The sequence below is a fragment of the Capsicum annuum genome, chromosome 7 (genome assembly GCF_002878395.1).
Source record: "Capsicum annuum cultivar UCD-10X-F1 chromosome 7, UCD10Xv1.1, whole genome shotgun sequence".
Classification (NCBI taxonomy): Eukaryota; Viridiplantae; Streptophyta; class Magnoliopsida; order Solanales; family Solanaceae; genus Capsicum; species Capsicum annuum.
In genome coordinates, this window is record NC_061117.1 from 201,443,556 (window position 1) to 201,466,151 (window position 22,596).

The 22,596-nt window shown below is 35.4% G+C and overlaps 2 protein-coding genes across 4 annotated transcripts; one reads left to right on the forward strand and one right to left on the reverse strand.

The window, feature by feature from the left end:
* The first annotated feature begins 650 nt into the window (after positions 1-650).
* Positions 651-9,371, forward strand: LOC107856791 (protein THYLAKOID FORMATION1, chloroplastic). Its single transcript, XM_047415355.1, has 5 exons — positions 651-1,222; positions 3,396-3,663; positions 4,660-4,876; positions 8,523-8,638; positions 9,001-9,371. Exons 1-5 carry the CDS (start codon positions 1,030-1,032, stop codon positions 9,089-9,091), a joined length of 885 nt encoding a protein of 294 aa, XP_047271311.1. The 5' UTR covers positions 651-1,029; the 3' UTR covers positions 9,092-9,371.
* Positions 7,812-22,244, reverse strand: LOC107856789 (diacylglycerol kinase 5). 3 transcript variants are annotated; one of them, XM_016701762.2, is made up of 14 exons: positions 21,478-21,693; positions 21,129-21,344; positions 20,915-21,037; positions 20,667-20,795; positions 20,254-20,339; positions 19,281-19,404; positions 18,139-18,187; positions 16,523-16,605; positions 14,802-14,869; positions 11,744-11,818; positions 11,476-11,563; positions 11,174-11,290; positions 10,178-10,474; positions 7,812-7,916 (listed from the first exon to the last, which is right to left on the reverse strand). In XM_016701762.2, exons 1-14 carry the CDS (start codon positions 21,541-21,543, stop codon positions 7,827-7,829), a joined length of 1,611 nt encoding a protein of 536 aa, XP_016557248.1. In that variant the 5' UTR covers positions 21,544-21,693; the 3' UTR covers positions 7,812-7,826. The 3 variants fall into 3 exon arrangements, with proteins under 3 accessions (XP_016557248.1, XP_016557247.1, XP_016557246.1); XM_016701761.2 differs by lacking the exons at positions 7,812-7,916; positions 21,478-21,693 and adding an exon at positions 21,719-22,244 and having other exon boundaries at positions 9,919-10,474; XM_016701760.2 differs by lacking the exon at positions 7,812-7,916 and having other exon boundaries at positions 9,919-10,474; positions 21,478-21,702.
* Between the last annotated feature and the right edge of the window lie 352 nt (positions 22,245-22,596).

Here is a 22,596-nt window from a genome sequence, read left to right on the forward strand (position 1 = left end):
CAACAATAATGATAACAATGATATCAATATTAATGCTTGGTCTTTCAAGTCTTCCGTGCCTTTCATATCTTCCCAGTCCTTGTTGTCTTCATTGCCTTTGATGTCTACCTTTATATTGTTCATTTTCATCGGCCCATCGAAAGAATCCACAATCAGTACCAACCTAATATTTTTGACAGCCCCAAAACATTCTTCTGGAATTGGTTGGTGTTCTTGACATCTTAAATTTCGCGTAAAGTCCACAGTAACAAATTCGAACTGTCATAGTGTTGCAAAAAATTACATAAAAAATTAAATTTCCACTATTACAAGCATAGCAGGAAAAAAAAAATTAAAGCACAAGAACTTGGAGAGAGAAAAAATGTAGAAGAAAGGATACAAATAAAGTTGTTGGAAGAAATGAGGAAGAAGGAGTATTTAGGTAGCATTTATAGTGCACTTTTTGACCATTGGGGCCTTTTATTAATTGGTTGACGCGCGAGTAGAGTGTAAAACACACGCTCCTATGTGGTCTCAGCCACATAAGATGCCATATTAGAAATTGTGTTTAAAAAATTGCTTTTTAATGGGTTCAAATAACAAAAATATAAATAAAAGTGTTCAACTTACAAAATTAATATATTACAGGTTCCATAAGATCATTTTGTCAAAAAAGATTGACAACACAAATTGATTTCCGATTAGGAAATACCACCTGTTGCTGCTTCACCAATTGGCCTAGCTTATGAGTTACTACAATCGTTCATAACCACAAAAATGTTGTAGTACAGAATGCATCCATTCAGTGCACGTGTTATTCTCTTATTCGTCCCCTCTCATGAAATATTTCTTTTTAATAAAAGGAAAAATCCTTAAAACATTGGATAAGCCCTCAAATCCAAACCTCACCCTCCATTTTTTTTTTTCCTTGCTTCATTTTCAACACACAAAAAACTGAAATGGAAAACAACTCCATTCTCTAAACCAAAATACACACTACATTGTATTCTCTAGTTCTGCGTTTTCTTCTTCACCTTTTGCTGTAGAAAAATGGCGGCGGCAGTTACTTCAGTATCTTTCTCGGCAATTGCTCAATCAGCGGAACGGAAATCCACTATATCATCGTCTCGTTCAATTGATACATTTAGGTTCCGTTCCAATTTCTCCTTTGATTCAATCAATGCTCGATCTTCCAATTCCACTTCTCGCTTTGTTGTTCATTGCGTGGCCAGTTCAGCTGCAGGCAAGTTCTACTTTCATATCTCCATCCAGCGCTTCGAATTTGAGATCGACAAAAAATAAAATAACTCACTCTGTTTAAACGTAGTTGTTATATTTTGCTTCTCGAGAGTAGATTGAACTGATTTCTAAAGCTAAATTAGATTAAATTAATTCAATATTTTAATGTTAAAATTTAGATACAGAGAAACTATACGGAAAGTAGTATAATTTCTGATTTCATGTCCAGTTCAGCCGCGGGAAAGTTGTCGATTCAGTGCGTTGAATTTGAAATCGACAAAAAAAGAAAAAATACTGACTCCATTCTGAACTAGTTGTCATGTTTAGTTTCTCGAGAGTCAATTTAACTAATTATTAAAGCTAAATTAGTTTAGATTAATGCAATATTTTGAAGATTAAAATTTAGATACTGAAAAATTATACGGAATGTAGTATAATTGCCTGTCCAGTACAGCCGCAAGCAAGTTCCTGATTTATTGCTTCGTATTTGAAATAGAAAAAAAAAATTAAAAAAAATCACTCGGTTCAAACATAGTGGTTATATTTTGCTTCTGGAGAGCACATTGAACTAATTTTTAAAGCTAAATTAAATTAGATTAATTCAACAACAACAACAACAAACCCAGTATATTCCACATCATGGGGTCTGGGGAGGGTACGCAGTCCATACCACTGCCTCTAAAGAAGTAGAGAGGCTGTTTCTGATAGACCCCCGACTCAAGACAAAGGACAGTATATATAGAAAAATATGATAAAATAACATAGGTATGACATTCACCAAAAATATTGAACACTGCCAAATTTATTAATTCAATATTTTAATATTAAAATTTAGATATTGAGAAACTATACGAAAAGTAGTATAATTGCATTTCTTTCTCATATTCATCTTAATTTATCGGTTAAAAGTTCATATGTTTGAAACTCAAAAAGGAAACTGTGACAAGTATTTTGGAACGGAGGGAGTACTATACACAATAGCTATTTTTCATCTGATTTTCTGTTTTGGTTTAGTTACTTAGCAAGTCACTGTAGCTAATTGCATGATTGTGTGGAGGTGTATTTATAATGTTACAATTGCTTAACTAACTTCTTTCAAATACGAGTATGTTTAGTCTTTATCTTTTAGCTTTTGATATGAAATGCATAATGGTTGAATTTGGATTTAGATATAGTGAAATGCCGATGTTTTCTAGTTGAAATTACTTCCATGTGATTTGAAGTGTTAAGGATATGTTAATGTTATATAGTCACTACATTCTGCTTTATATAACACCAGGTGGGTGTTTGGATATAAAAGTTGTGAAATTTGGAAAAAGTACTTGTTTTCAAGTTGAAAATGGTATTTGGAAATTGGAGCTGTGTTTAGACATAAACACAAATTGGAATTGTTTTTGAATTTTTGTGAGCATTTGGAGTGAAAATTGTGAAAACAGGCTCTTTGGAGCTTTTTGAATTTCAGAAACTTCAAGTTGGATTCCGGAAAATTAATTGTAACAATTGTATGTCCAAATAGTTTTCCGGAATTTTGAAAATTATCCATGGTCAAATGGACACCAGACATTCCAAAATGTTTTACACTATTCCATTTCTATACAACTTTTAGAACTTGTACAAATTTAAAGGCATTAAACTATTCCTAGAATTTAATATATATACTAGTCAAATTAACATATCAAACTCCATGTTCATACCACCAAAGGATGTGGTGTAGTGAATGAGGTTGCTCTTCCCTTAACCAAAGGTCTTGGGTTCGAGCCTTGGGCATGGAAAAATTTTCGGTAGGGAGCGCTACCCCTAATGGCTACCCGGTGCGAATCCGGATTAGTCGGGCTCCAATGTGGGTACCGTACACTGGATGGAAACCAAAAAAAAAAGAACTCCATGTTCATACTAATGACTCCATATAAGATGGATCAGAGGGAGTACTATTTCTTGCTAATGAAGATTGAATTAACTTGTCAAAGGAAAAAACATCGAGTACTAAACCAGCAGAGAAATGAAGCCGTCTCTGGCTTAATATTTCTGTCTGCATTCTTTCAACTATCCACTTTCTGTATTTACATTTTCTTTAGTCTAATTTCATTCTGGTTACTTATTCCGTTCCATCTTCTTGATTTTTCAAGTGTTTAGTTTATAAGGTAATGATACAGTGTGTTATATTGAATTGTTTACAGATTTGCCAACTGTTGCCGACACTAAAATGAATTTCTTGACCACTTACAAGCGTCCAATTCCAACTGTTTACAATACAGTGTTACAAGAGCTAATCGTGCAACAACATTTGATAAGGTACAAGAAATCCTACCAATATGATCCCGTGTTTGCACTAGGTTTTGTTACTGTGTATGATCAACTTATGGAGGGCTACCCAAGTGAAGAGGACCGTGATGCCATCTTCAAAGCATATATAGAGGCGCTAAAGGAAGATCCTCAGCAATACAGGCATGTTTAATCCATCTCTTGCCACTTTTCGTTGCTTTTACTCCTCCTTCGTTTAAAGGCTTGCATATAATAATTATTTATAAGCGATGGGCCTTCCAGTAAGGTACTTGTAGATAAAAGATATGTTTAATTATCATTAAGAGTTTTGTGGAGGATAGATCCAAAACCAGATAAATAGGCATAGCCGTACTATGGAGCTTGAGAAATGCAGGTGTATGATTTCCCAATGAATGGAAGTGCTATTCAAAATAGTGAATTATCTGTAGAATCCTTGGTTCATTTACTAAAATGTATCTACTGTTATCCTTAATCTAACAGTGTCTTCCTGGACGTATGAAGAGGAACCCTTGAATGAATTGAACAAAGTAACCCATTCTGAAGTGGATATAACTATTATAAGTTTTTTAACCAAGAGATTACATGGGATGAGAATGATTGATCCAAATTATACATTTCTCACATTTTTCCTCTTGTAGAGTGCCATGACCCATTTAAAGCTGTGAGTGGCAGCCGGTAGGCTCTGACCTGGCTAACATAACCCATGCCTCTCAAGACAAAACTCAACTTATAGGTCAGGTTTCATAACCAAATTACTTACATGCTTAGCAAACCCAAATATAGTGCAACTACATCTCAAGTTCTCAACCTAGGGTTCACCTAAAATGCAAGAATGAGAAATTAGATGTAAGAAAGAGTTGAAGCATAAGTATGCCTTAATGTACTAGATAGAATTCCAGGAGAGCCTCTTATCTTTCTCGTGGTGGGCAAAAATGTCAGTCTTTATCTTAATTTTGTTGAGGACCCATATAGCCAAGTGCGAATAATTTGGGATTGAGGCATAGATGTCGTCGATGTTATTGTAGTAGTTGCAATAATCTTTTTTCTAAAATTGAGTAGATTTATCGAGCATGTACTTGCACTAAAATCTCTTATTATGATGTATGCCTGTGAATGTTTTCCTTTCTAAAGGTTCTAACTTTTTCAGTATGTTTATAGAGTTGATGCACAAAAATTAGAAGAATGGGCTCGTACTCAAAATGCCAATACGCTAGTTGACTTTTCATCCAGAGATGGAGAAATTGAAAACATTTTCAAAGATATTGCACAGCGAGCTGGAACCAAGGATGGTTTCTGCTACAGTCGATTATTTGCTGTTGGTCTGTTTCGCCTACTTGAGTTGGCAAATGTAACTGATCCGACCATCTTAGAAAAGGTACATATCATAACATTCTTAGTAGTACATTTGTATTTTACAAGAAGTTCTTCCCGCTCGTCTATATTTACTTGGATTACTTAAATCATATGGAAACCCCACAAGCACTATGGTTCGTTTAAACCTGTTACACTCTGGAAATAGTGATAAACGCGCAAAGGAATTTAGTGTCAGAAAGGTTACGCGTGATCAGGAGTTGTAAGCCCATATCCAGTTGAGAAACATATAGTTTCAATTTGCCTTTGCATAGCTAATTATTGGGCGCATTGGAAAAAAAAACTAACAAAAACAATAACATATATAAATTTTTCAAGTATTCATCTAGGATAGAACTCTAAAAATTGGGACTCCTGGTTTAAGTCATAACACTGATGACACATATTCTCTCTTAGAGCTTCTCTAGAGTTGGGACTAGATATAGTTTCTGTTCTTGTCCTTCACTCTTGTTTGGGTGCTAGCCTCTATTCTATATTACACCAGATTTAGAAACCTACGGTATCATTTTGGCTGATATCAATGTTACCAGATTAAAAAAAAAATAAAAAAATTTGGCTGATATCAAACAAAGTGAATGATTGAAAATTAGTCAGAGAATTAGAGAGTAATTTCAGAAAGAAGGGTCATTTCCTTTCTCATCCCCCTTCCTGGCTACACCTTCTACATTGCCTCGAATTAGGCATGACTTATGACCAGTCCATTGATTTAGTGATTTTCGCTTAATTTCCTTCTCTGCTTTACTCTCAAGAAGATTCACACTCCTCTTTCCATCTCATGAGTCTTAATTGATTTGATATTAATATCTGTTAGTAGGAAAAGGATCAGCAGAGATATTATGTTATTTTGCTTCAGGTAATCCCCAGCCATTAGCAACAGCATTTCCTTATAGGACCATTCTAAAGTCTCCAAACTCTAGTCATCTCTTTGCACCCTTCTGTGACAGTTCAGTGGCAAGATTCTTCATTTTTCTTCGCATCAAGTCTAAAGACAATTCACACTCTTTGATGCTAAGAAAGTGCCCATAGAACACTCCGGTTTTCTTGACTCTTTTTGTTTGGTAAGGCGACTTTTTTCTTATTCAAAGCTAAGTTTCTTAAAAGAGCAGAAGACTCGCTTTCAGCATGTAGATCACTTAAAAAATTTAATTTTTACGAATTGAGCAATTTGGCCTTAAAACTTTGGTGATGAAATAAATTGATTTTAAAGGGATTATGCAGAAAGGCATCGAGGATGGACCGAGATCTCAGAATTGCAATTCAGATTGGAGGGAGTTGACTTGCTTTTTTTGGTTTATGATGAAAGAGAATTCACTCTTTTGACACTTTTTAACTGCTTCACATTTAGTGGCCATTTGGCATAAATAATTTTTACTTTTTTCCCGAATTGAATTCTGGAAATCATGTTTGAACTTCAATAATCCACCAATAAGCAAAGCAGCCAGTCACCACTGTAATAGCAAGAAGGGAACCAGAAATCTAAAATTAGGGCTCAATGTGCACGAGTCACCACTACCGGTTAGAAGCCAAAAATCAAATAGGAAAAACAATACAAAATTCTACAAAAATTTTAGGCAACAGACGCGTAGAAATTGATCAAGAAATCTATTCCTAAAAGCTTCTTCCTGTAGCTTCTTACAAGTACAACAATTGAATGTATGCTAACGCAAACCAGATATGCACAATAGATTATCAAAGTACGCCAGAAACAGTGGACAAAACAAGGAATAAGGAACTGTACAACCAATTTACCAAAGTCTAAAATCCAATAGCCAAAAATTAACAATAAGAATTTAGAGATGGATAACAAGGGTCTATCGGAAACAGCCTCTCTACCTCTTTGGAGGTAGCAGTATGGACTACGTACATCTTACCCTCACCAGACCCCATGCTGTGGGAATACACTGGGTTTGTTGCTGTTGTTGTTGTTGTTGATGTTTGAACTTCAAATGTCAGAAAATTCTGGAATTAGTTGAATTCTGGAATTTGAAAAACACCAAAAAGTTCACTTTTTCTACTCCGAATCACTCAAAAAAAAAAAATAAATTCAAAAACACTCCAATTTGTATTCATGACCAAACACAACTCTAATTTTCAATACCATTTTTCACTTTGGAGACCAAAACAATTTTTTTTTTCAAATTTCACAATTATCTTGCCAAATGGACCCTTATATTCCTTTCAGTTACCTTGCCAATTGTTACTGTTCCTCTTTCTTCTTGACATATTCATTTTTTGTGGAAAAAATGAACATCCATGAGTGCTAGATCACAGTAGAAGTAGATGTGAAGCAATAGATTCTTAAAGAATAAGTGTTACATTGATGTTTTATGATATAAGCCTGCAAGGTAAAGCTCAGACCTATGTATTGTATGGATTAAAACTACAATTAACTGTCAGAAACTGTGCGAATTTAACTTCAAAAAGCATTGAAATCTTTACTCCATATAACATGGTTATGCCGGAAAGTGTTAATTCTGAAGTCAAAGGTATCACTTCTTAAGAAATCTGTGAGAAAGAGAATTTATGGCGCTCATCCTAGAACAAGGAAAAGCTCAGAGATTTTAATGGCCAATACTGTAAAATAGGAACACTTTGTGTTGCTGTCCGCGCAAGTTTCTTGAATGGATTTAACCTGTCCGCGATGTTCCTGTAATTGTACCAGATATACCAGGAGTTCTACCATCTCTCTGTCACTACAAATCATCCACTGATGCTAGCATACCTTGATTGTTCTAATGAATAAACAAATGTGTGTTAGCTAAATGATGATCTTCACAAACAGTTGCATCGATCACAAAAGAGGGGGAAAAGGGACCAAGGAAAAGTTCAAATCATTTTTCTCATTTACAACTCATATACAACATTACATTATACTCCATTAAGATGAAGTTTGATGTCTCTTTCTCATTTACAACTCATATGCAACATTACATTATACTCCATTAAGATGAAGTCTAAGGTCTCTCTGAACGAAAAGCAAGCAAATTCCTTAATAGCACCCATAGTCTAGGATTCCTTCCATGAGACTTACTTTGTCTCTTAACCTGCAGGGGAAAGCAAAACGCTTTTGTTAACCCTCTATGTATAAAAGGGCAGCCCGGTGTACCAAAGTTACCGCTATGCGCGGTGTCCGGGGAAGGGCCCCACCACAAGGGTGTATCGTACGCAGCCTTACCTTGCATTCTGCCAGAGGCTGTTTCCAAGGCTTGAACCCGTGACCTCCTGGTCACATGGCAGCAACCCTTTTTTGGTACTGTAGTACAACCCTTTTTTGGTCTTTTTTGAAAATTCTGTACGACAAGAAGGCTAATATGAAGATTCTCATTTAGTTAAGAGCTCCTTCTTGTACTCTTGGTAATGAGGTCTTCGGTTGGTTAGGGTAGTTTTCAAGAGATTCATGCTAGGAAGCAGAAAGAAGATAAGAATTTTAACTTACGATAATCTTGAGTTTACTTGCAATAAAAAATGTCACTTGTTTGGATAATTGGATTAATATAATAAAAACAGTCTTGCTTATGATCGGAGTAATTATTGTAGCAGGTTTCCTGAATTTGTTCACGTATAGGTGAAACTCCCATGTTTATGCTCATGTAAATTCCGATACACTTGGACAAGAATATCATTGTTGACTTGTGGAATTGACATGACAGCTTTGTGCTGCACTCAATGTAAATAAGAAAAGTGTGGACCGGGACCTTGACGTTTATCGCAATTTGCTCTCCAAGCTGGTGCAAGCTAAAGAACTGTTGAAGGAATACGTTGAAAGGTTAGAGTTCTTTCTTGGTTCGGCACTCTTCAGTATCCTTTCTATTAACTGTTCTCTAAGAACTATTCAGCTGCTCTTTTCTCTAGCATGCTTCTTGGATAAGCTTTAACAAGGTTTTGCTCATCGTAATCTGCCTGGAATCCATGACTATTCTCTTTTTGTCCCCCTACATATTCATCTCCCACCCCCCTAACTTATTCAACCCAAGTTAATCTTGTTTATGCTCCCTTGTTTACGTTTCTCTCGATCTTTTACATTCTTCACATGTATTTTTGGTATAATGCAAATATAGTCGGTCAAGACCTTGTCTGGTGAAAATACTTTTGCCGTTGTATCTCAATTTTATAATGTCTGTTGTTTAGGGAGAAGAAAAAGAGAGGCGAAAGGGAATCCCAGAAGGCGAATGAGACTGTGACAAAATGCTTGGGAGACTACCAATATGCTGGGAGGTAAGACAAATATCATTTAGTCCGGCTTCCTGGACTTCATTGACTTGTTCCACTAACGGAACAGTCCATGTACAACATGAGTTCAGTCTCCAAAAGTTATATTAGAAGATCAAAGTTAACGTTGAGTGTTTTGTTATTACAGTAATTGAGATATATCGCAATGTTCATTATTTTATGGTTAAACAGAATAGCTTCATTGTTGTAACTATCTCTAAATTATTTGTAGATAAGGCCCCTCTATGTAGCGAAAAAAAATCAAAGTGCGCTCTCATTTTCTTTGGTTCTGGTTTTGTTTCAAGCTGTGTACACATTGCTTTACAACTATCTTTATTCGTACCAGAGTACTGATAAAATCAGATCAACTCTGCTTGTAACACTTCACTATGTAGAGGGATTTTCCAGTGATGGTGAGTATCCGTACTTGGAGAAAGTTAGTGAAGGCTAAAAAGCAATAAGATCTCCCACCCTATCATCGAAGATTAGGGCCTCTTTTAAGTGTTACTTAAAAACAGTCCATCAGTTATTTGATTGAGGGGTTTAAAGTTCCATATGTGTTTTCTCGAGGTACATAATCAAATTAAAGCGTAGATTGGTGCATTTGGAATTTATTTTGTTTGTCGCTAAAGTTATCCACAATCTTCTTAGTTCTTGAAGTGTTAAAACACAGCTACTTCAAAACAAAACATTTCCTCACGACTGAACTGGCAATAAAATATGTGGTCATAGACATGCAACTCTGAGTTCAGTTTGAGTAGAAGCAAATATGCAATAGACATGCCCTAGCCAAACTTACTGTCTAAAGAACGACATTTCTAGTCTGGTCACTTATGGTAAGTTAAACAATACTCTGCTTAAAAAAATTTTGGCCTATAAAAAGGCTCGAAAGATGATTTCAAGCGTCTCCTTAAACATACACCAAGTCGCTGAACTTTTTACACCAATTAATCACGAAGTTTTCTATGCAAATAATCAAAAATATCCATGCCTATAAATTCGACATGGAGTCTCGCTTTGTCTACTGTACAGCAAATGTATACAGGTAGCAGAACAAAGAGGATTTATGAAATTAACTGAGACTAGAAACATCAACCTCATCTGGAAATTTGAAAGTGGCTGCTGCCCCAAATTTCCTCCGTTCTTCATCGATTGAAACTTCATCATCACTATCAACCTCATCAACCTCATCAGCGAACTGACTTGAGGGATCATGTATACTTTTCGCTCTGCAGTCATGGGTAGCAAGCATCTTAACTTGGCCTAAATGAGAAATTTCTACCACAACGGTGTCGTCATTTTCAGGTAGGGGCTGCTTCCAGGGTTCTCCATCAATCCTCATGAATGTATGGTCAGCTGCACCTTTGTGAAACTCAAACCGGATTCTGTTTGCCTACAAATAGAGAAACCGTAGAGGAAATAAACAAATAATTTTCAGCACAAATAGTAGGACAGATTATAAGACGGATTTTTTTTATTTTTTTTTTTGACTTGCACCGGGCTTCCGAGACTCTTCGAGCCCCGACTAATCCCGGGGGTGCACAGGCCCTCAGCAAGGAGTTTCCCGCAAGTGCACCACGGGTAATTCAGGGTTTCACCCAGTTCGATGGCCCTCAGAGATTGTTTGGTAGCTCAATTGATTGACCACCTGAATTTTCACCTTGTTGATGAAGGTCCGATTCTCCACTTTGTAATTCCCTCCCCCCAATTTCCCCTTCCCCTGCTCCGTCTTTTTTTTTTTTTTTTTCTTTTTTGGAAAAATTATAAGTAAACATAAATTCTGGTTTTTGAAAAAAGATTTGACAAAATTGACCACTAAACAGGCCAGGGTGGCTATCTATTTTCTCAGGGCCACAAGCAATAATTTAGACAAATTATGCAACTACATTTTGCTTTATTACAAAAAAGTTTACGGGTTCTATATTCTTTCTGTCGTTTTTTTCTCTCGCTTTTCTGGCTAAGTCTATCGGCTCAGTGCTTTTATCCTTCTTGCAATACATAAGACAGATGATCACAAGTAGAAACAGAACTTCTCATTGGTCAATGTACATATAGGCACAAATGTTTGTAATAACCACAATTTATTCCTAACCTGGGCAAGACGTGTTCCATGTCCTTTCGGAGCAAGGAGGACCAGTCCATGCCAAGCATCTCTGAATCCAACAACCTCAAGAAGGCCATCGTCTACAAATGGAGGAGTCAAGTCCCTCTGTCCAATTAAGAAACATATGCACGTCAGTATAACCACAAAAGAATAAAAGACTAAAGAAATAAATAACCCCCTTCACCCAAAACCCCTCCACAGAACATTGACTCGGACAGACAAGAAAAATATTAAATATATAAAATGCTTGGAAACAGAAAATGGTGTGGATTTGGGATGAAGATGCATACATATCGACGTTTGTTGCTATTTGGTGTTCCCCAGGGATTTAGTCCACCAGAAAAGCTAGGCAAGTTGAGGCATACAATTGACCTGACACTGCATGTATAATTGGACAACAAAAACATAGTTACGTGTAACTCTAGGTAGTTCTTCAAGGAGCAACTTCATCAAGCATAGAGATGGATGCAATAATGCAAACCAGAAACAGGTAGTGACAGAAAAGTAGATTGTCAAGTTGTAATCTAAGGTTCCTATGCTACAAGTAACTAATATTACCTGGGTGGGATGGGAAGGTCTTGCCATTCACCCTGCTTTTTCATTATCTTAACCTTTGTCAGCTGAGCTATGTTCCTGCAGTAAACAAAAATTAGCTGCCAACTGACACCAGTAAATTCGGATTATGCCCTCATAAGAGATGAGACTAAAATATTCAATCAAGACTAGTTTAACTTGAACTGTCTTATGACACGAATATTTCTTATTTTCCTCAAGGTCTCGTTCAAAATTCTAGTCACTACTTGGCACATATTATGAAGGGGGAAAATGCTGGTCGGAAAATGATGATAGCTGCACAATTTGTAGTTATAATTTTTCTATTAATTGTCATGGTTTACCCAGCAAGAGTAACAAGAGTTCATGTTTCCCACATTGTCATGTATGTAGGAACGATCAACTTGCGTAAATTTAGTGTAGACGTTGCTAACTGTTGTGGATCCGTGGAAGGAACTAATTAAATATTTAGTTATATTTTAGTAGTTTTATTTATTATTATAGAATTATATTTCCTACTTTCATAAGGATTAGACTTTCTAGAATAGTGTTTTATATTTCCTACTTTCATAAGGATTAGACTTTCTAGATTAGGGTTTTATTTTTTTTTTATTTTTTCTACTTTCATAAGGATTAGACTATTGATGTAATACTCCTATTTAAAGGGGGAGTTTTGGAGAATAAATTAATAAGTCGTATTTCAATATTTTAGTATTTCAGCAAAATCAAGAGATTGGAGTTCTTTCTTCTATTGAACTCTAAGATTTCAGTATCGGAGTTCTCTCTTCCATTGAACTTCAAAGTTTCAGCCTCCCTTTAACGAGCTGAATTTATATATCGCCTTGTAAATCGATCCTTCCCCCAAAGAACATAACAATTTGGTATCAGAGTCTAACACAATACAATGGGCGATCAAATCAATTTCAGATTCCATGAAGAGCATGCGCTTATAGAAACCCTAATGGACTCTAAAATTGCAGCAATGGACTGTGAAAGAATTGTTCAAGTCATCCAAGAACAATTGTCCAGCTTGGAAATTGGCTCTACAAAACCAGCAATCCATAGAGTTGAGTCGTGTAGCACCCCGACAATTGGCAAATCAACAATTTCTTCTACTAAAGGCAATATACCCGCCTGTTCAACTAGCTGATCAGAATCATCCAACAAGTGATAATTCACGTCCAACCATACCAAGGTATGCAAAGATGAATTTTTCTACTTACAACGGCACCAACGATCCATTAATTTGGGCACATCATTGTGTACAATTTTTTGGTATGGTTGAGTTTCCCACGTTATCAGCATATGGGCAAATTAGTCATGCTCCGGCAAATAGTAAAATTGAAATCTATCAACATCAATTTCAAGAAAAGTTGGCTAGGACTGAAATTGGATGATTCAGTGTACACTATTCCCTGGAATTTGAGCTTGAGGACAAGCTCTTTCAACGTGAGGGGACTAATGTTGTGGATCCGTGGAAGGAACTAATTAAATATTTAGTTATATTTTAGTAGTTTTATTTATTATTATAGAATAGAGTTTTATATTTCTTACTTTCATAAGGATTAAACTTTCTAGAATAGTGTTTTATATTTCCTACTTTCATAAGGATTAGACTTTCTAGATTAGGGTTTTATTTTTCTATTGATGTAATACTCCTATTTAAAGGGGTTTTTGGAGAATAAATTGATAAGTCGTATTTCAGCAAAAAACAAGAGATTGGAGTTCTTTCTTCCATGGAACTCTAAGGTTTCAGTCTCCCTTAAACGAGCTGAAGAGATCGGAGTTCTCTCTTCCATTAAATTCTAAGGTTTCAGCCTCCCTTTAACGAGCTGAATTATATATCGCTCTATGAATCGATCCTTTGCCCTAGAAATCCTAACAAATTCAGCTCGTTAAAGTGGTAATTCACGTCCAACCATACCAAGGTATGCAAAGATGAATTTTTCTACTTATAACGGCACCAACGATCTATTAATTTGAGCACATCATTGTGTACAACTTTTTGGTATGGTTGAGTTTCCTATGTTGAGAGAAACACAACTATGGAATTATCAGTATATAGGCAAATTAGTCATGCTCCGGCAACTGGTAAAATTGAAATCTATCAACGTCAATTTCAAGAAAAGTTGGCTAGGGCTGGAATTGGATGATTCAGTGTACGCTATTCCCTGGAATTCGAGCTTGAGGACAAGCTCTTCAATGCGAGGGTAGTAATGTTGTGGATCCGTGGAAGGAACTAATTAAATATTTAGCTATATTTAAGTAGTTTTATTTATTATTATAGAATAGGGTTTTATATTTCCTACTTTCATAAGAATTAGACTTTCTAGAATAGGATTTTATATTTCCTACTTTCATAAGGATTAGACTATTGATGTAATACTCCTATTTAAAGGGGTTTTTGGAGAATAAATTGATAAAACGTATTTCAGCAAAAAGCAAGAGATTGAAGTTCTCTCTTTTATTGAACTCTAAGGTTTCAGCCTCCCTTTAACGAGCTGAATTTATATATCACCCAGTAAATCGATCCTTCCCCCAAAGAACATAACACTAACGTATTGGCAAATTATGATGCGAACAAACTACTCTATTGTGCTTAAATAAAACGTGATCTTCTGAAAAAATTACACTATTTCAGGATGAACTAAAAAGAAGACATAAATCAGAAATAAGGGAGTATGTCACTAAATTAACCAAGAGCAATCATCAAATTCACATTTTCATGTTGCATGGTACCATACACTGATGAAACAGATATAAAAAATTTAAGCAGATTAATACGTCGATTTCTAATAAGTAGCTTTCAAATGAATAGAGAAGATCACAAATATTTTTTTTACAATCTAGGTGAAATTATCGAACTGAATATGGTCAATCACAGGAATCTAAATCTAAACTATGATGATTATTCCAATTGTGATATATCTGATGAAAAAATAATTAGGTGCAGCTTACATCAGACCTTCAAAGGAGATGAAGCTTCCACAAAAGAGAATACAACGTTGTTGAGTTGCAAGAGATATGGAAGAAGTTGTGTAACAAAACTACATTCCGAACTCACCTTGAAGAACGATGAACGAAGGGAGCAAAAAACCATCCCTGTGTACATCCTAGCTTTAAATATGAACTCTGCAGATCAAGAAAAATAGCATTCGGCATTCCCTTCAAATATATATTATCTACTGAAACAATAGATAATTCCAGGTAATTTGAATCATTTATAGAATGTTAAGAGATGCTAGAGCACTTCACCAAGAAAAAAGATGCAAATAACTTCATTTGAGCTAGGATAGAGAAATCACAAATTCCATTAGCTATTAAATACCAAGCTTAAGGGAAGCTTTACAGAGTGGCAGTCCGACCAGCATTGTTGTATAGAGCAAAGTGTTGGCCAGTTAAGAACTCCCATATCCAAAAGTTGAAGGTGGCAGAGATGAGGATATTGCGATGAATGTATGGCCATACCAGGAAAGATAGGGTAAAGAATGCGATTATTCGGGAGAAGGTGGGAGTGACCTCGGTAGAGGACAAGATGCGAGAGGTAAGGTTACGTCGGTTCGGGCATGTGATGAGGAAGGGTTCTGGTTCTCCAATGCGGAGACGTGAGACACTGGCTATGGATGGCTTTAGGAGGGGTAGAGGTAGGCCAAAGAAATATTGGTGGGAGGTGATTAGGCATGATATGGAGCAGTTATAGCTTACGGAAGACATGACCCTTGATAGGAAGGTGTGGAGAACGCGGATTAGGGTAGAGGGTTAGGGGGTAAGAGTGTGTCGGTAACAATAAGGGAGCGGTCTTTATTTGTGTCTGAAGTTATTTGTTCGTGGTGTTGAGTGTTGTCTATGGTTTCAGATAGATAGTTTTTAGTATTATCTTGTGGCTGTAGTATTATCTTATGGCTAGTGGCGTTAGTTTATTTTGCAGATTGTACTAGTTTATATGCATTTATGTTTTATGTTTGTTATACAGTTGCCGGTCCTAAGCTGAGGGTCTATCGGAAACAACCTCTCTACTTCATCTGAGGTAGTGGTATGGTCTGCGTACACTCTACCCTCCCCAGACCCCACTATGTGGGAATACACTGGGTATGTTGTTGTATTAAATACCAAGTAAAACTTAACATGGTATTATATGGCAACTATGTAAATACTCGCATTTAATTGGTATGTATGTATATATATATATATATATATATATTAACTCTAAGCGTGCGGGAACCTAACTGTGGCATTTCTCACTTTGCTTCGCTGCTGGCTCGATATCCAATTTTATGGTTGGGGGTCGAGGGTCCTTAACAGCTAACACTGGGCCTATCCCTCATTTATCCTGAGCACCAGTCATTGCAAATTGTTTTACTGTATATCGTTATCATTAGAACGAGATAACATAGGTGGAATATGTCCTTAATTAGGTAACAAAAAGTGAAAGTTCCATTAATCAAATTTCCATAAGGAGATACCAAAACAAAGTCAGCACCGCATTCATTTAACTTTTGGCCTTTTGTGTGATAGAACAGCACATATTAAGCGCTCACAAGATATTACAGAATACCAAAAATCTTGACCCCTGCTGCCAAGAGGCCAACCCTACATCTCCAACTTATCTATTTCGTCACAACAGTCATTAAATTGATAGTAATTTTCTTTTCTTCTAGATAGAGCAGAATAAAAGGTCCAAAGCACAACACTACGACAATTAACTTCAAATTGATATACAAAGATTCAGAGAAATAAACCAAAGAGAAGATGTATCATCATAATTTTTGTTATTCACTTTATTACCTGATTGACAAGTTGGTTTTTGAATTTGTCAGGGTTCATTTTTCTCTCCGAGTGAAATGCATAAGATACTTGTGCATCCATCCCTGTTAACAGAGAATTCGTGTTAGATGTGGTACTAGATGACTAACAGCACAAACAAAGAAATAGCTTCAGATCACAGTCACTATAGGTTAAGATATAAACCCATAGGCATTTTGTTTATGTCCATGGGAATTGTATCAAAAAAAAATAATTTTTTTGTTCATATATTTGTCATTCATGCTTATATTATTAGTCTTGGACTAGACATATATTTATATTTTCTCTCTTTATGCCTTTTTTCGTTAAATCTCACACTTTATTTGTACTTTGTGCTTAAATACAATAGACCGTGAAGCTTTTTTACGCTTATTGCTTTTGATAATATTGTGGTGCACAATATTATCTTCAGACGTTAGAAAAACTTTCAGTGTCGATTAAGGGATATTATCATATTCAATTGATCGCCAAAGGCATGAACAATACTGAAAAAATAAATATATAGAACAAATATGAGTTCTAAGCTAATAACTTTACTTTCTTATAATATGAAGCTTACTTTTAACATTATTGAATAATTGGTTGTGGTAGCTCAATGGTCAAGGAATGATTCATTTTACGGGATGGTCGCGGGTTCGAATCCCCAATTAAGCAATTTTGATGTTATAAATTTAGCAATAAGCCAAGTATTGAAAATAAAAGCAAAAATATTGTGTGACTCAGGGATCGATCCCTGATCGTGTGGATGGAAGCGATGACTTCAACCAGCTCACCTAGGTGCACTACCATTCATTTTGGGGAGCACTATTAACTATATCCCAATTTCTGAAGTTATATACACATAATTTTTTTCGACATTATCGGGTGCACGTGCACCCCCACTGATACATGTGGGTCCGCCTCTATTTAGAGGACCTCCTTTTTTTTTTTTTAGAATTTAAACTCTGAAAAGAAATGGATGAGTGGATCAATCTTTGGAATGAAATTACTCTATCAAATTTAATTCAAGAATTAAGATGCTGAAAATTTCATTATCGTAAACACTTTAGTTGGCCAATTAACCCAGAACTAAAGGTCAAACCAAGAAGGGGAAAAATAAGAGACCAAACTCAGTAAAAGGTTTTTATATCAATCATGTACGCCTCAATTCCAAACTAGATGGGTGGGCTAAATAAACCCTCTATTATTTCCACGCTATAGGCTCGTTTAATTCCAAACTCATCATATTGGTTTTATTCCAAACTAGATGTTTTCCAAAACTAGAGTCCTCAACTTTTAAGTCCACGTGTGAACCACTGAACTGGGTTACACATAAGAGGGTGTTGAAGATACACATAAATCAGGCAGGCATACAAGAAACATCAAAGGAGTTGATAAAAATCTTGAATTACTAACTTATTGCCTTGGATGTTTGAATGCTTAGATTATTTCTCTAGTTGATATACAGACAATCATTTCTTATGGGTATTGAACTGGATAAGCCCGTCCTCACACTTGTAAGTCCAATAATTATTCTATATTATTAAACTGGCAAAACAAAAATAAAGAAGTCACAAGGCTACAAACTTTAATTCCTAATCAGAAGAACAAGAACTTACCCATGCTGAAGTAATTCCAGAACCCTCCACGAAATGTATGGAATCCTTCCTGCATGGTATTAGGTTAAAAAGAGGAAAGCGGTCATCAACTTTATACAGTGGGATAACACTTTGAAAAAGACCAAGCTATGAAAATTGTAACTTGTAAAAGCCAGACAGTACGCATGCACACTGATAGACATATGTAGGCATGCATATTGATAGGATATGTTCATGCATATGGATAGGCATTACCCATATGTTCACTTTTCATTTTTAATCAATGTGAATACATTCGAAATTGGAAATGCCAAAATGGAAACCATAACCAAATATGCCCCACACTGGGCTTCATATGATCACCCAACTACAAGTAAATACACAAGGAAACTCCTTTATAAAGTAGTAATGTACTGAATGCAGAAGCTGATACTTGTAAAGATACTGATTCTTTTACATATGTTTTACTCATTCCAATAGCATTCAAATCATAATGGTGAGTTCTGCAGTTTACTTTTCTCATAGAGGATTAGGCGTGAACAACTATTGCAATTAAAATATGTACTCCAAACCAATAACAATAGTGGTATCTCCATCCAACCCTATCATTTTTGCCATTTCGAAAACTCATATGCCTTTATATATGTGTAAAGTGCTGAAAGTCAAATATCATATCAACTCCAATGATTGTTCACTGTTTCTGCGACACTATTCAAGCAACTTTTTACAATTTACAGTGATTTTTTGGTTCATCTTTCTCGCAAAGCAAAAAAACTCATGCAGTAGAATATTCTTTAAAATCAATATTAAGCCAAGAGTGTCATAAAAATAATGAATAAATTAGTTGCAATGATTATGTACTTCTATATAAGGTGCCTCTGTTGGATGTTATTAACGGCCAATTTGGTCATCAGTAGACTTAAAGGTGACATCCAGATTTATTTATTTTATTATGGAGAAGGACTTTGCAGAAACAGAACCAGGTTTAATATACAATCAGTGAAGACATACAACACAACAAAAAAAGAAGAAATGAATACAAGCGGCCAAGATCTTATGGAGATACAAAAGATGGAGCTAAACTATATGAAAGTATGCACTATTCATGTTATAGAAGCCAATTTTTCAATACACAAAAGCACTAACAGATAAGGATGTCTTACCATGTTCAGTTCATCAGATGGAGAAACCCGGTGAAAGGCATGCAAAGAATGAGGCAATTCCAGCGGCGCGACAGGATCACAAGAACCTTTTTTGGGTGCTCTCATCCTCATTAGAATGTGCCAACTGCATAAAGCGAATTCTTTAATACCATTGGTTGAGAATGAGCAGTCATGATGCACCAATCTTGTACACTTACCATAATAATCTCTTCCAAAACAATTGGAAGTTCAATTTTTTGCGAAATTCCTGTTGTTGTTTATATCCTATACTCTTAGTATGGTATATATATTCCGAAGACACTTATTGAAGTATTATTGGAATAGTATCTTCATGTTAATATAGGTCATTATAACAAGAAATAGAATATGCAGAAATCTGTTCCCTTTACCAAATATTGGATGCTAAGCACAAAAGATGATGTATATGGCAATCTTTGCTTCACTGCAACTTAGATTATGAACCAGTAGAAAATGGAGACCCCGCACCACAAGAGCATGCTATGTTTTCCAACTCTTTTAATGGAAGCTAGGGCATTCTCAACTTCATCAAGCAAACCATAATATTCTTGACTTAGCTAGGACCAGAAACATATTGTCCATTTCCCTTGAAAAGATTTATAGATCTTTAAGGAGGATCCGCATAGTATTACATAAAAACATATAGTTACATCGATCCAATCTTCGTGTTTATTGTTCTATTTTATTTCTTTACTTTTGATTCTAGAAAAAAGATAACAGTATTTAGTGAAATGAGACCCCTAATGTCTGCACTTTAATTAACTATAATACATCATAAGCCCTCATCTGTTTAATGTAAAAACAAGACATTCAATTTAAGATAGACGACACATTCAGCTAGTACCACTGCCAGGAAGTTCGAACAAAGAATTAAAACTTGATCATCGAGGGATCAAAATTAAACTGAGAATATCTCAGACAGGCCACAATATCACATATGAACTAACTAAATAACCTGTCCATCTTCATTTCCTTTGCATTCATTACTTGCTTCAAAAAAGAGATGACAGAGTTAAGGTCGGTCCCTGGATTCTTCTTTCCCTGTCAATCACCAAAACTGCACATCACATAAAGTATCTTTCTCAATACTGAAAGCGCACTAACTAATATATTACAGAAAACAAAAGAGTTTTACTCTAGCTCCTAATGTGAACATGTTTATGAGCAATTTGTTTTTGTATACACGGATTCCATGTTGTTTATAGATATTTTCAACATAGTATAAGCAAAACTAGGAAACGAATTGCATAGCGAGAGACCATGCAAGCAAACCGAGAGCTTTTACACCACTATATTGAGAGCTACAATTTACATGAAAATATCCTTCACAAATCTAGTGAGTCAACAGTTTCTGCCAAAGTTCCATACCCAGCCAAAAGCAAATGGAAGGTTATTTCCAGTTCCCAAAGGTACTGTTGCAATTGGGGGTGGTTGAGATAGTTTGAGATCAGATACAACTCCGAGAAGCCAGCCAGCGGTGCCATCTCCACCTGCAACCTAATATACATTCAACTTCAGTACTTCGTGCTGGAAAATAATCATCTGGCCCTCTGATGAATTTATGACAAAACCTATTAAACTTAAAATGATGAACCAACTCAAAGAATTCAACTCACGATAATTCTCATTCTCTCTTCAATTTCGGCAGCAAATTGATCCCCATTACTTTTGAGAGTTCCTATATTCAAATATAATCTGCGTAAAACACTATCAGGAGCTTCTTCTCCCAAATCAAAAACCTGAAAAGTTACATATCAAAAGAATTATATAAAAGACAAAAAAAAAATAAAAAATCTACGTCCATATTCAAAACAGTTAGCTTTTACGTACCTGATATTTGTTAAGAAGATGGCGATATGTACGAAGAAGGTCTCCTCCAAGTTGACCTCCACTTTTAGAGTTTATGAACACAAGTACAGGGCATGTAGGTACTTCAGGTAAACGTAAACTATTGCTCGAAGCACTCGGTGCAAGTATATACGTAGGAATATAGAAATCTCTATGAATGTTGTTATTGATCGACTCAGAATCCGCCATTAACTCTAACTGCAACCGCATTAACAAATAAATAAAGCGAAACACGAAAAAAGTACACACAAACACATAGTATATGTTGAAAATGAAGGCAATTAACTGCAACTATATCACACTTTTCACATAGAATTATGTAAAAAATTACTCTGTTCAAAGGACGTAAGAGGAATTTCAACAAATATTTATCTTGCAGAAAACACTGATTCCTCATATTGACCTAGTCAAACTTCATTATACATTTACATAATTCACTTTGACTTTCATTTGTACACGCAATTCCGATAAGAACATCGTGCAAATTCGATGAAATTAAACGTTGCTTTTATGATTCAAACTGTACAAGACGAAGGCGCAAAGCAACAAATTCGAATAACCAGAAGATTTACCTGAAGAAGAAAAGTATATGGATAGATATTCGGGAGAATCACAAAGAAAGAGTGCGTCAACAGTAAAAGGACTTTGTGTGGAATTGGGATCTATATAAAAAAGGAGACGGAAGACGCGTGATGGCGCCGTGTGCCGAGTGAATTTGACCATTCGCTGAAGTTTCTTTATGAGTGGCTTGCTGCCTTAAAATTAATGGAGTAAGTAAAAAAGGGAATGAAGACATTGAAAATGATAATTAATGATAATGACTGTCTAAATGCCCCTATTTATTGTATGTATGTACGATGAGGAAAATGTAAGGGCGTTTTCCGTTTCTTGTATGTTAGTTGGCTGCATTTTGACATTTTCTCACCGGGGTTTTGGTTCTTTAGGCTTTTTTCTTGTTTGAAAGGCGCCAATGGAAAATTTTAGTGGGGATTTGAGACGAGTGACAATTGAGAATCTTGAAACGGTTTTTTTTTTTCAGACAACACATAAATTTTTAGAATTAATGCCAATGATAAAAACTATCCTAGTAATAGGTGAGTCTTATTTATAAAAATAAAATGATATGTTTTTATGGTCGCAAGTATTGAAAAATTTGTGAATGATTGTCGTGTTTGAATTGACTTTTGGCTAAGTTAGAAATTTTAATTTATAGCTTTTGGCTTAGTTTTAGCATTTTAAATCAAAAGTAATTAAATTTCTAATTTATGACTTTTGACTTATTTTACTATTTTAATTTAAAACTAAGTGTTCATAAACACTTTTTAAATTTATCCAAATACTTCAAAAGTGTTTAAAAGTCAACTTTAATTTAAATGCACTTAAAATAAGCCAATCCAAATGGGCTTAAAGTCACCTCACATCACACCTAATGTATTTACGGATTTACCTG

What these genes read in the sequence shown, in the direction of transcription:
- LOC107856791 (XM_047415355.1), top strand. Translation starts at nt 1,030, where the DNA reads ATGGCGGCGGCAGTTACTTCAGTATCTTTCTCGGCAATTGCTCAATCA. An exon ending in CGTGGCCAGTTCAGCTGCAG is followed by an intron (nt 1,223 to 3,395) that starts GCAAGTTCTACT and finishes AATTGTTTACAG; the next exon opens with ATTTGCCAACTGTTGCCGAC. An exon ending in GAAGATCCTCAGCAATACAG is followed by an intron (nt 3,664 to 4,659) that starts GCATGTTTAATC and finishes GTATGTTTATAG; the next exon opens with AGTTGATGCACAAAAATTAG.
- LOC107856789 (XM_016701762.2), bottom strand. Translation starts at nt 21,543, where the DNA reads ATGAGGAATCAGTGTTTTCTGCAAGATAAATATTTGTTGAAATTCCTC. An exon ending in ATCTTCTTAACAAATATCAG is followed by an intron (nt 21,038 to 21,128) that starts GTACGTAAAAGC and finishes GTAACTTTTCAG; the next exon opens with GTTTTTGATTTGGGAGAAGA. An exon ending in CATCTGATGAACTGAACATG is followed by an intron (nt 18,188 to 19,280) that starts GTAAGACATCCT and finishes AATACCATGCAG; the next exon opens with GAAGGATTCCATACATTTCG.